The sequence below is a fragment of the Orbicella franksi genome, chromosome 14 (genome assembly GCF_964199315.1).
Source record: "Orbicella franksi chromosome 14, jaOrbFran1.1, whole genome shotgun sequence".
NCBI lineage: Eukaryota > Metazoa > Cnidaria > Anthozoa > Scleractinia > Merulinidae > Orbicella > Orbicella franksi.
In genome coordinates this window covers 12,400,179-12,413,318 of record NC_138158.1, presented here as the reverse complement: position 1 = coordinate 12,413,318, position 13,140 = coordinate 12,400,179, and the positions used below count along the sequence as shown (strand labels likewise).

General features: G+C 37.9%; 2 protein-coding genes across 8 annotated transcripts in view; one reads left to right on the top strand and one right to left on the bottom strand.

Moving 5' to 3' along the window:
* Positions 1-13,140, bottom strand: part of LOC145467664 (dihydropyrimidine dehydrogenase [NADP(+)]-like) — a 278,425-nt gene that overhangs the window by 96,913 nt on the left and 168,372 nt on the right. For all 7 annotated transcript variants that reach the window (XM_081451259.1, XM_081451260.1, XM_081451265.1 and 4 more), the window contains one exon: positions 11,359-11,523. In XM_081451259.1, coding sequence (XP_081307385.1) covers positions 11,359-11,523 — 165 coding nt within the window. The remainder of the gene's footprint in view (positions 1-11,358; positions 11,524-13,140) is intronic.
* LOC145467748 (uncharacterized) overlaps positions 1-13,140 on the top strand; it is a 113,261-nt gene that overhangs the window by 32,427 nt on the left and 67,694 nt on the right. The window lies entirely within an intron of this gene.

Sequence of the window (13,140 nt, the reverse complement as noted above, 5' to 3'; positions counted from 1 at the left end):
TGTGGGGAATATATTCCAAAGGTGTTATACGGTGCAGCATTCATCAACTACAATAAGCATGACACAATTGTTAGCGAAGGAAAATGTTTTGGAATTTTGTATCCAAAAAGTCCCCTGCTGTCTTCCGAAAACAAGCTTGTATTTCACTCGCCAATCAGAAGAAGCACGTCCTCCTTTGTCTCCTTTGTTGACAAAACAATGGAAGGAATCCTAAGCTCTTTCAACTCTCCTGATTTGTTTCAGCATTCGCACATTTGCATTTCTTTTGCCGTTGCGTAGAGTTGATATATCAGACTTTCCTCAAAGCCGGTCGGAAAAATTGCAACGTCTTCCGACCGAAGAAGATGAACAGTAGCCTCTATCTGTTCATCTTTGAGTGAACAAACGCTGAAATTTCTCTTAAAAGGATTCCATTTTAAAAACAACCGCTCTATTACGAATCACGGCATGCGTCAGTAATGACAACTGCTGCAAGCCGTGAAACACACCTGGACGGAATCATGATCAGCCCTTGTCAAGGCGATGACACTTTTGTCACCTGTCAAGCAATGGGAATTTTCCGCTTCTGGAGAAACGGGGAATTCACTTTTTTCCAGAGATGTCTACAGCCCCTCTATTTTTTTCGGTCCCCACCCCCTGCCCAGTAAAGTCTTCCATTTTGCGCTGGCGTCCAGTTCTCTCGGGACTCTATCCGCGAGTACGATCAAATAAAAATATGAGAAAATAGAGGGCTGTGAACAGTCTATTGAAAAATAGGTCCATAATGCCTGTTTGAGCACTTATGCTTAGTTTTATTCCATTTGGTTGGAGTTTGTTGTGAGGTTATGCAATATTATTGCATAATCTCATATAGTCATTGGCCTGTGTTGAAGGTTTGAGGATTTTGTGAAAGCTGAGAATCTCTCCCCCAATGAGAGTTGATAGTTAATGAAGGCAGTAAACACTCGCCGACTAGAGTTAATAGCTGTTAATAAAGATGGTGAAAACTCAAGACAAAATCAGATTGTCGCATTTACAAAACAGCAGACAAGATATTTACAATGTAAACCGCCTTTGCTTCTAGTCAAATCCCTTATAAAGGGCTCAAACAGACCCAGAAACACACGTAAACAACAGTGCATTTATTTTGTAAATGATTGTTAGTGCTGATACAGTGTTCGGGTCCTCTGTGCTTTGGGTGAGCGAGAAGTTTTCATGAATGTGAATTAAATGGGTCGGAGCTTTAAAGCTGCCTACAGGCCAAAATTTAAGCCTGTTCTTTTATTCTTTAAGTGGTGATGCAGTGAATAAAATTCCAACTTGCAGTGTTGCAGTGATCTCAAACCCTTCATTTCAATCTCATTTGGTCACACTTTTGATGACGTATGTTTTCATGGCAAAAAAGTAAGCCAAATCTGGACCAGCCACTCGGACAATACATTTGAACGTACGTCTAAATAGTCTGAAGTTCTCTTTCCACCATTTTTCTTAACAAAATTCCATGCACAAGGGTTTCAAAGCAACGTACCGAACTTGGTGGTACACTCAAAGTCACTCAGTTTATTACAAAATAATCCAGCTTTTTATTCCTTTGCTCTCCTGGCATTGAACAACTCCTCCCAAATCTCGTGTTCTGTGCAATTTTCTCTTTATTCTAAGAACTCTCCGATTACAACTGTCAGTCTGTCGATTATGAAATGTCACGTCTGGTCACAAATAGTCACAACTTCCAGTCACCAGAATTGGTTGGTGAAGTCATTAAAAACGCTTCCTCTGTCAGCCATTTCTGAAAGTTGCACGGTTTTGAAATTTGAATTGCCTGGTTAGCGGGTTAAATGAATGAAAACAGAAGTCACATTTACCTAGAGAATGTTAGTCTGTAAACAAACACCTAGAAAATTACAGCCTAGTAAATAAGTTTACTTATTTCCATGAATGTAAATGATTACATTGTTCAGGTCCCCTGTGGTCCCAGTTCATTCATTTGACAGTAAATTAAAAAATAACAAACAGAACTTAGCATTGACACAGAGCTTGAATTATGAAATTTTGCAAACCAAAGCGAATTTCCCTTTGGACGAGGATTTCATGAATGCAAATCAAATGGGACCTTTAAAATTGCTTACAGGCCAAAATTTAAGCTTGTTCTTTTGTTTATGTTTAGAATTCATGCTGAGTTAACGTCAAAACTTGACATAACAGTCATGCAAATGTATCTCATAGAACTATTTTTTCAAGAAAAAGAAATGTAGTTCGTAATTAGTTCAATCTTCTTGGTAATGGTTGCCTTCACTGTACAAAGTACAAGGGATTTTTCGTGTGAAATTCCTTCGTTGTCCTGGATCATGTTACAGGTAGGTCTCCTTTCTCAATCGCACGAGGTTGATTCTTCACTCAAATTCGTGGCCATAAGTTCCTTTCAGTTGAAACTTAGTAAACTTGAGCGGCGGTCATCTTCAAACTAACGTAGACATCAGACCAAGAGGTGATTTGAAAATCAATAATTGATTGCTCACTTTGATTTACATGTAGAGGTTATTTCTAGAATGCATCTGGTTGAATCATGTGGTGTTTGACTAAAAAGCAAAATGTTACAATAATTCTAAGAAAGGCAACAAAGAGAATAAAAAAGATAAAGACAAACAACTTACAGATATTTCCTATTGATGTGAATTGGTATATTTAAGTAACTGATAAACTAAACTGAAACTCAATGCAATTGACACAATTGCTGCATGATATACTGACGTACTGAACAAAACTCTTATGCAATGAATAACATGTATTTTACATGTATATTTTAATTGACATATTTTAATGTAGTAGCATACACAACCCCACAAGCTTTGAAGCTTTGATTCTTGTTGCGTTGAAGTAGAGGTTTTTTGTTTATATGTTCATGTTATGATCGAATTTTAAATCAAGTGTAACACACATAAGGGAAATGCCACTCACGTTTGAATCCTACCTACTGGGCCCATTATAGGAACTGAAAGCATTTAAACTTGGTTGAGTGATTCAAATGGAAAAACTTGAGTAATATTATATTGTCACTAAATCCATTCGAAATGGTTCATCACAATAAAGTCAATAAAGAAACAACTGTTCTCTGACATTACGAGCAAACTTCTTGGTTAAGAACATAGACTGCAAGCACTCTCTCTTTTGCTAGAAAATCCATCGGGAAGAACACAAAGAAGAACGCAATACAAGCAAGTGGTGGGTCATGAGCGTACAAGCATGATGTGCGAAGCTGCGAGCTGCACGCGCTGCTTGCCTCTCACAAGTCACACTCGCAGTCACACTTTACTTTCTTCATTGCGTTCTTCCACACAGATTTCCAAGCAAAAGAGAGACTGCTCGCAGTCTACCAAGGACATCAAGATCAACCATGTTTAGCTTCTCTGGTGGAGTTATTAGGAACCTCTAGAAGAACGGTCTTGTCTATGGAACGTTCCAGGACCGTGGACTTGGTGTTTAGCCTCCTCTCCCATTGGATTTTTGTTCATGAAAATCCTCTCGCTCGCCTAAAGGGAAATTTGCTTTGGTTTGCCAAATTTCATAATTCAGGCTCTGCATCACTGCTAAGATCTGTTTGTTATTTTTAATTTACTGTCAATGAACTCATACCACAGGGGACGCGAACAACATAATCATTTACATTCATGTGAAATAACCCGCACAAAATTGTCAGGCCTAACACTAGCCTAATTATGGCCTGATTTTTGAAGCCTGATTTTTGAAACCTGATTGTAGCAATATTGGGCCCGACAAAAGTCTTAAAAATGAACTTGAGAGAGAGTGAGAGAGCCTCTTGTTAGCCTTAAAAACAAGCCTTAAATAACTCAAATTTTTAAGGCTTGGTGGCCTTAAAAAGGTCAGGCCTGAAATCAAAATATTCAGGCCTAAATAAGGTCATAATGAGGCCTTGGTCAGGAAAGATCAAGTTACAATTGGGACTGTTCACAAGCCAATTGCTACTGCACTCAGGCAATTGACCACCATGAAAATAACTTGAATACTCGCCATTACATAGCTTTGAAACAGATTGATAGCTCTATAAGTCTAGAAAACAGGCAAACACAAACAAAGTACTGGGTAAATAATTGACAAAATAAAATTCTTTATTTCACATCATGCAGCTCATAAATTGAGTACATTGTATCTTGAGTTCATTACTCAGAACTTTGAAAACTGTGTTTACAACATCATTTTTCAACTTCACTTAATGTGTGCTCAAATGAATTGTAAAATAAGCCAAAATTAAGAGAATAACTTTTACTTAAAAGGCATATATTATATAGATTTTAAGGAAAACGACCAATTTTTTAAGTTTGCAAGACATGTTTCGACAGAGCTTCTGCCATCTTCAGTTGAATGAATGATTACAAAGCAAGTTGAATGATAAGTAGGCAAAAATGCTAATTAAGACAAATAGTAACAACAGAACGTGAAAAGGTGTAAGTTAAAAGGATAATTTTAGATTTACATGGTGTAATTGCTGATTGAGGGAAGGTAGTTCTTTTTGAATATGAATAGCCTCCTTTATCTTGAGTTGAAAGCTGGTAGTGGCGTGATCTAAAATATGAAAGCAGTCTATTGAACACAATGAGCGACAACTTTCAGAATTCTGAAGATGTTTGAAGATGTGAGAGGCCCTATCAACGGCTAAGTGCTCACGTATGCGTGTGGAAAAATGTCGGGAGGTTTCGCCGACATAACAGGCATTACAGCCCGCACATGTAAACTTATAAACCACATGTGAACGAAGCCCGTCGGGGATAGGGTCTTTCACACCAAAAAGGTTACCTATCTTGAAGGAAGAAAAAACTAATTTGATGTCTAAATCATTACAATAGCGCTTGATTAAGTGTCGAATCTTCTTCTGAGTGATGACAGAAAAATGGCCTATGTATGGCAGCTTAAAGTAAAACGTGGACGAGGTGGTAAGGGGGTAGCCCCGGGGACAATGATTGCTATGGGTCCCAGTGATGTAACGGTTAACCACTTTTTCAATTAAATGGGCAGGGAAAAGGTTCTTTTTGAGAATTTCAGTAAGCTTGGTTATATCCTCGTGTAACCCCAACCAAGTGTTGTTGATCTTGTAGGCCCTGTCAACAAGAGTCCTAATGAGACCTACTTTGTATGAGTACGAGGTGAAGCTAAAATAATTAGTTAATAACCCAGTAAAGGTTTTCTTACGGTAAACCCTAGTTAGGAAGGAATTAGTGTCACTATTATCAATAAGAACATCTAGAAAGGGTAATTTGCGATTAAGTTCTTTTTCCATAGTAAACCTTATGTTGGGGTGCCTAGAGTTAATGTAGTCAAAAAATATAACAGCATCGTGCTCCGAGTGAAATAAACAAAAAGTGTCGTCAACATACCTACGATAAAATAAAATTTTAGAGCATTGAAAATTTTCCAACCATAGTTTTTCATGATGCCCCATAAAAAGATTGGCTAATACGGGAGCAAGGGGAGACCCCATGGCCACACCATCAATTTGGTCATAGAAAGAACTGTTAAATAAGAAATGGGTCTGGGCGGTGGCTACAGTGAAAAGGCTTCTAAGTTCAGGTTTACTTAACTTAAGGTCAGGATTGCCCTCGGAAATGTAATTGACCGCCAGGTCAATACATTCCTCAAGAGGTATGTTAGTAAAGAGACTTTCCACATCGAAGGAAACCATAAATTTACCAAATTTGCCATGGGGTCTCCCCTTGCTCCCGTATTAGCCAATCTTTTTATGGGGCATCATGAAAAACTATGGTTGGAAAATTTTCAATGCTCTAAAATTTTATTTTATCGTAGGTATGTTGACGACACTTTTTGTTTATTTCACTCGGAGCACGATGCTGTTATATTTTTTGACTACATTAACTCTAGGCACCCCAACATAAGGTTTACTATGGAAAAAGAACTTAATCGCAAATTACCCTTTCTAGATGTTCTTATTGATAATAGTGACACTAATTCCTTCCTAACTAGGGTTTACCGTAAGAAAACCTTTACTGGGTTATTAACTAATTATTTTAGCTTCACCTCGTACTCATACAAAGTAGGTCTCATTAGGACTCTTGTTGACAGGGCCTACAAGATCAACAACACTTGGTTGGGGTTACACGAGGATATAACCAAGCTTACTGAAATTCTCAAAAAGAACCTTTTCCCTGCCCATTTAATTGAAAAAGTGGTTAACCGTTACATCACTGGGACCCATAGCAATCATTGTCCCCGGGGCTACCCCCTTACCACCTCGCCCACATTTTACTTTAAGCTGCCATACATAGGCCATTTTTCTGTCATCACTCAGAAGAAGATTCGACACTTAATCTAGCGCTATTGTAATGATTTAGACATCAAATTAGTTTTTTCTTCCTTCAAGATAGGTAACCTTTTTGGTGTGAAAGACCCTATCCCCGACGGGCTTCGTTCACGTGTGGTTTATAAGTTTACATGTGCGGGCTGTAATGCCTGTTATGTCAGCGAAACCTCCCGACATTTTTCCACACGCGTACGTGAGCACTTAGCCGTTGATAGGGCCTCTCACATCTTCAAACATCTTCAGAATTCTGAAAGTTGTCGCTCATTGTGTTCAATAGACTGCTTTCATATTTTAGATCACGCCACTACCAGCTTTCAACTCAAGATAAAGGAGGCTATTCATATTCAAAAAGAACTACCTTCCCTCAATCAGCAATTACACCATGTAAATCTAAAATTATCCTTTTAACTTACACCTTTTCACGTTCTGTTGTTACTATTTGTCTTAATTAGCATTTTTGCCTACTTATTATTCAACTTGCTTTGTAATCATTCATTCAACTGAAGATGACAGAAGCTCTGTCGAAACATGTCTTGCAAACTTAAAAAATTGGTCGTTTTCCTTAAAATCTTTACATGTCTGCTGCTATCTAGACCATATATTATATATAGTCGAGTGTAGCTACAGCAGTTAAGTTGTTCTGTGGTGTCGTGAAAGCACACGCGTAGCGCCGCGACACCCAACTAGCGTTATAAAAGAGTAGTTTTTTGTTAGCAAGATTAGTTGACGCAAGATCTGTTAATTCACTGCAAGTTAACAAGTTTCTCCAAGTTTATCATTGTTCTGGTGATCAAGGCAGCACCAAGGTAATTATTTTTTACGCTATTTTAGTTTGTTTATGTAAGCGGTTTGTATGTTTAGTTGTTTAGTTCAGTTTCATCGTTTGTGAATTGTAAATTTAAGTCTTAAGGTTTTAGATAAAGTCAAGTTGTATACGACATCGTTTTACCATTACTGTAAATTGATCCTAAGTTTTCTCCTTTGACCTTTGTAACTTGAAATGTATTCATATCCTGTTATTTTTGCAAGCTACTTTGTAATTTATTTGTATCTTTTATTTTAGTTCTCACGGTGTTTATAGAGTTTTAAAGATTTTTAATAAACAGCAGTTTGTGAACCGACGTTTAACTAAATCACTGGAACAATATCGAGTTTTAAATACTACAAACATTCAACAAACACCACTTACGCGAACTCAAAACCTAGTTTGTCAATAGCGATACAATATTCACTAGCATTGCTCACGTACCTTGAACTGTCTCTTTCTTTCTTCCTATCTCCACAATATTATTATTCTAAGACGAAGCCAAGACCCAAGTCTTGATGAGGCAGCCAATTCACCCTTACAGAGCAATATTATTGCAAAATTTCAACAGTTGACAATGTTGCACACTTTCACAATCAGCTGCCTTCAGAGTTGTACGAACTGCATTGTTTGGAGATTAGTGAAAGCTACTACATTAATTGCAAAAAGTTGCCAATAAAAGTTCCATTTCTGTGAATTACACTGTAAAATCCTAAGCATCTTCTCCCACATGTACATACATAACATTCTTTCCCAGCGATTTTCCAGCTTTTGAAGGCTAAACCGTTGACACCACTTCTGGAATGTTAGCAGGCGGTGAACTCAAAACAATTGACACATTGTGGCTAACCAATTGCAGCTTGTGTTTGGCTTTAGGAAATAATTATGAGCTTACATTCCAGTATATGCTTTTGTCATGTACGGACAAATTCTGCTCATAAAATGGCTTATTTTCCTGCCAGAGGGGGTGTAGGGACCTATTAAAAACCAAAACACCGTGCAAAACATTGCCGAAAACCACATAACCCAATAAATTTCATCCAAAACCAAAAACTGAAATAAAAGTCCTCACCAACATAGCCTGTGAACACAGACGTATTTCTGGCTGTCGCTTGTCTCCATCGAAAATAACGTCTGCAAACCCGAGCCTGGAAACGATTTCTGTGACGTAGGAATTTTAAGCCAATCACAGTTTAGCTCAAGTAGCCCCAGAACTACTGCACGAGGTATTTGCTGTGGGGAGCACTCGAGTTTCATTCTATCATGGAATCTGATTGGCCAAAGAGAAACAAAAGTCATTATGTCACAGAAATTGTTTCCTGGCTCGGGTTCGCAGACATTACTTTTGGGGGAGACAAGTGAGAGCCGGAAATACGTCTGCGTTTGCAGTTTCACCGACAAAGCTTCCGTATATAGTCTTCAGAATCTCTCTTTCTGTTATTCAATATTTATGTGTAAACTTATTTTACTTTCCGAAGTTCTTTCTGCGTATTCCCTCGTTAGCACAGATTACTCATCATAGTCTCAAAATTTGCCTAGTTTTCTTGTAAATAGGCTCCAGACCTATAGCAACGTGAAATTAGGAACAATTGCACAATAAAATGATTTTAGGTGATTTTTGTTTAAAAGAAACACCACATTCTGGGGTTGCTCTTTGATTGCCATTGTCAGAATTTTCATTTGTGTAGGCTGGCAGCAGCATTTTACAACCAAATTTTTATTTTACAACCAAACAAACAGTTTCTCCTTTGCTTTCATTCCACGTGAATAGAGCGAGTGAGCAAAACGTTATTCATAAAACGACAAGGGGAGACAACTCGCAATCAAGCTATAGAAACGTGACGGTCCACAGTCTAAGGTCAAAGTCCACAAGATATTATCCCACCCACTTGATATTTGAGAAATAGTATTTTGCTTTGATGTTTAAGTGCCTATGACAGAATTTTTTTTTATTTTCTTGTTAGATTCTACATCAGCTTCTGATGTGAAAAGCGAAAAAAATTTTCCCGTAGCGATTTTCCTTCACTGCATTTTAGCTGTTTGAAAATGTGAAATTTTACTTCCCGTTGGGTCAAAAACCGTGTTAAGAGGGAAACTGGAAATAGCTGGTTTGTTAAGTGTCACCGGGAACACATTGACAATCAAACGAAAGAGAAGTGAGAGATTCTATTGACGATACTCGTCAACAACCGGGAAATCCCAGTCTATTTCTTCCCCAAAGCTCGTTAAGTGTAAATGATAAGATGTCAAGCTACCAGGCATCTGTAAAATTAAAATAAATAGATTTTAACCTAGTCATAGATTTTAATAATTGCATCTTTTAGTTAGGTTTTTATTCTTTTTAATCATATGCAATTGTAAGCCCATTGAGAATTCTAAATGCACAATAAGAACCTTTTTATTATTATTATTATATTAATTTGACTTTAATCAAGAGAGCAGCGATTCTGACTTAGCGGAGACAGCGGAGGTGATTGTCGAGTATGATCCTGAAAGTGCGATTCTCAAGGAATCAAACACATTCAACTTCGGAACCAGAAGGTCCTTCTTACATGGATAAGCCATTGGCAGACGACAATTGAATTACAGCAGAGAAGTACAAGAGGCTTACTTTTTTTGCCATGAAAACAAATGTTGTTGAAAACGTGACTGAATGAGAATGACGCAATCTGGACACCATGTACTGCGAGTTACCATGAGACCGCAAGTGGATATATCTGTCATCTCAACCTTGGTTACCGACCTAAACCATACCTGATCACAGGGTAAATCAAACTTTTACCTTGGTTAACTTCCTATTGTCTTGAGCAGCATTACCAATTTTCCATGAAATAAACCCATTACAACGCTTTTCATTGCGTACATGTTGATACTGCTGATGACTGTAGATCATCTAAAAAAAGCTATGCAGTCAATAATAAATTTGGTCCAGCTCCAGGTACATAGTGGCAGGGGTAAACTTACTTGTCAAGTTTTGTGTTAATGAAAACAGCTTCTCATTGGCAGCAGAAGCATATTGAAGATTACCTTGACAGTGTTGGTCTGTATTTTGTTAAAAAGAATGGTACACGCTTGCCATGAATTAGCACGGGTTAATGAAGTTTGGATGCTAAATTTAGGTCTGAGAAAGGTGAAACAAGCAACCACAGCACCGCAAATAACTTTATTTCACCGAACACTGTAGCATGAAAAACACAAACATCACACACCAAAGGGTTTGAGATCACCACAACACCCCAAGTTGGGATTTTATCCACTGCATCACCGCTTTAAAAACAAAAGAACAAGCTTAAATTTTGGCCTGTGGGCAATTCTGAAGCTCCTACTCAATATGCGTTCATGAAAATCTTCTAACTTGCCCAAAGCACAGGAGACCCGAATACTGTATCAGTAATCTAGCAGTCCGGGTTCGAGCCCTGACCAGGGACATGGTGTTGTGTTCATAGGCCAGACACCTTTACTCTCACAGTGCCTCTCTCCACCCCATGTATAAATGGGTACTGGCGACCTATAGTGCTGGGGGGTAACCCTGTGATGGACCAGCATCCCATCCAGGGGGGAGTAGAAATACTCCTAGTCACTTCATGCTACAGAAACCAGGATAAGCTCTGGATGATGGGCCCCTTGGCTTGTATGCAGACTTTACCTAACTACCCTGTGTTCCTGGTCTGTTTGAGCTGTTTAGACCAGATTTGACTAGAAGCAAAGGTGGTTTACATCATTTTCAAATATCACCTTGTCTGCCACTTTGAAATGTGACGATCCGATTACGTCCCAAGTTTTCATTATCTTCATTAACTATTAACTCTCATTGGGTGAGAGATTCTCAGGTTTCATAAATCCTCAAACCTTGAACATGCTTATGACTATGTGTGATTATGTAATAATGTTGCATAATCCCACAAAGACGTTGAAACACTAGTTCTAAAACACACCTGCAAATCAGGACTTTGAGACTTTGAAAAAATCGAGACTGACTGACAGAGACAACTTTGTGAGAAAATCAAGACTGTGCGATGTGCTTAATCGCTAGAAAAACGAGACTGTGAGACCCCTGAAATTCAACAAATATTTTGCCAGACCCATGGTTTTTGAAGTACCATTCACCACCCCTATATAAATTTCCAGATATAGTTGTGTAAACTCTATAAACAACAAGGCAAGATAATAATTGAGTCAAGTTTACAGTGGGAGATCCCAAGACACTGCACACAGTCACACAGTCTTACTCATGGTAAGTACAAACCTTTTCGGGAAAATCTTTTTTGAGTTCAGTAACGGAACGACACCAGTATGCTGCTGTCTTTTCACTAATGAGTTCTATATTAAGGAAAGCTCCTTGACCAGGGCCAAACAAGTGACCTGATGTTGTTCCACGAACAATACGGGGAGACACATTTGTTACAATGTCCTATAAATAATAACAAAAAGTAAATAATATAATTCAGCAGGAAGTGTGGTTGGAGTCAGTCTCTTAGATTAACACTGATCTGGGTTAAATTGAAAGTTAATTCTTAAGAAGTGCTCTCAAGTCAAAATAACCACACGCAGTTGATAGTTGCACAGGATATGTTTTTGAGACTATAGCTAATTGGGAAAGAAATATAATTTACATTCCATAGTACTAAATGTATGTAAAAATTAATATGAAATGTTTGCCGCTGAAAGTCACTGGGGAACTATCATAAATTAACTATACTAATACAAATACAAAAATAAATACAAATTCAAATAATTATAAATACAGATACAAACACAAATACACATGTAGATGCAGATGCAGAGGCAAAGGCAAGTACATGTACAGATACAGATGCAGATACATTGTAGATACTGATACAGATGAAAATACAAAAAATTAATACAGATAAAGCTTCTGATGCTAACTGCCCTTTTGAGCCTAAATTAACATATTGACTGTTATTTTCACTACCTGAAAATGGAGTAAGAAGTTTTTGCAACATCATAGTTTCCTGTCACTTCTTTTTGTAATCAAATACTGTCACTTGCATCTAAGCATGAACATGTGATGCCAAAACATGCTCTAATTGGGTTTCAAACGTGGCATGATTGGTCATGAAACATTTGATGTTTAGCAGACTGTAATGCGAACTTTCGCGCTCAAAATGTTCACCATCTTGATTTGACCAGTGATTGTTTCCAACTCATTCTTCTTCTCCATGACTTCGAATTCTTCTGTTTTCGTTTTAAGTTCATCTTCCTTGCTCTTGATGTAGCCTTTTAACTGGGGACAACATATTGAGTTTGCGAACCTTACTGACACCGCTAGATGAGCTAGATGACACCACTAGATGGGCTAGATGCAGTTTTGTCAACTTGATTCCTCAAGCTTTCAAATGGTTTTATTGTGCTTGTGCTCTTGTTGGGATTACCAGTACAAGGAGCTGAGATGTCTCTTGTGGAATGGAAACTCATCTTTCTCGCACTTTCATCGATTTTCTTTGACATAAAAAGAAGAGCGATGCTCTGCAGTTTTGACTTCAGGTGTACAGAGTTGTGTGATCATGTTTAAAATCAGTCATCAATGTCCCTGGGGGATATATACTGCAAGACCCTGAAAGTCTTGCTTCCACCAGTATTTCATGGTTGTACTAGAAGTAAAACCACTTTCATGAAAGGCGTATGCATATTGACACAGGTCGGGGTCAATTTCTCTGAAAAAGTCTTCAATGTCCAATCTTTCTGCCATTTTGTATGCTGAACTTTCAGTGTGAAAGTGTGAAAGCGTGAAAGTGTGAACTTTCAGTGTGAAAGTTCACCCCATGGTCTGCGAAACTTCAAATGTTTGATGACCAATCATGCCACGTTTGACACCCACTTAGAGCATGTTTTGGAGTCACATGTTCAAGCTTAGATGCAAGCGACAGTAGTTCATTCAATGATGTGAAATTTAAATTCTAAATATAAACAAGTCAAGTAAACAGTTTATGTTTTTCAAAATCTTTAACCAAACAATATCAGGGAACAGAAAAAGAAACTCTGTTGTAAAACCAGAAATTAATTGGCC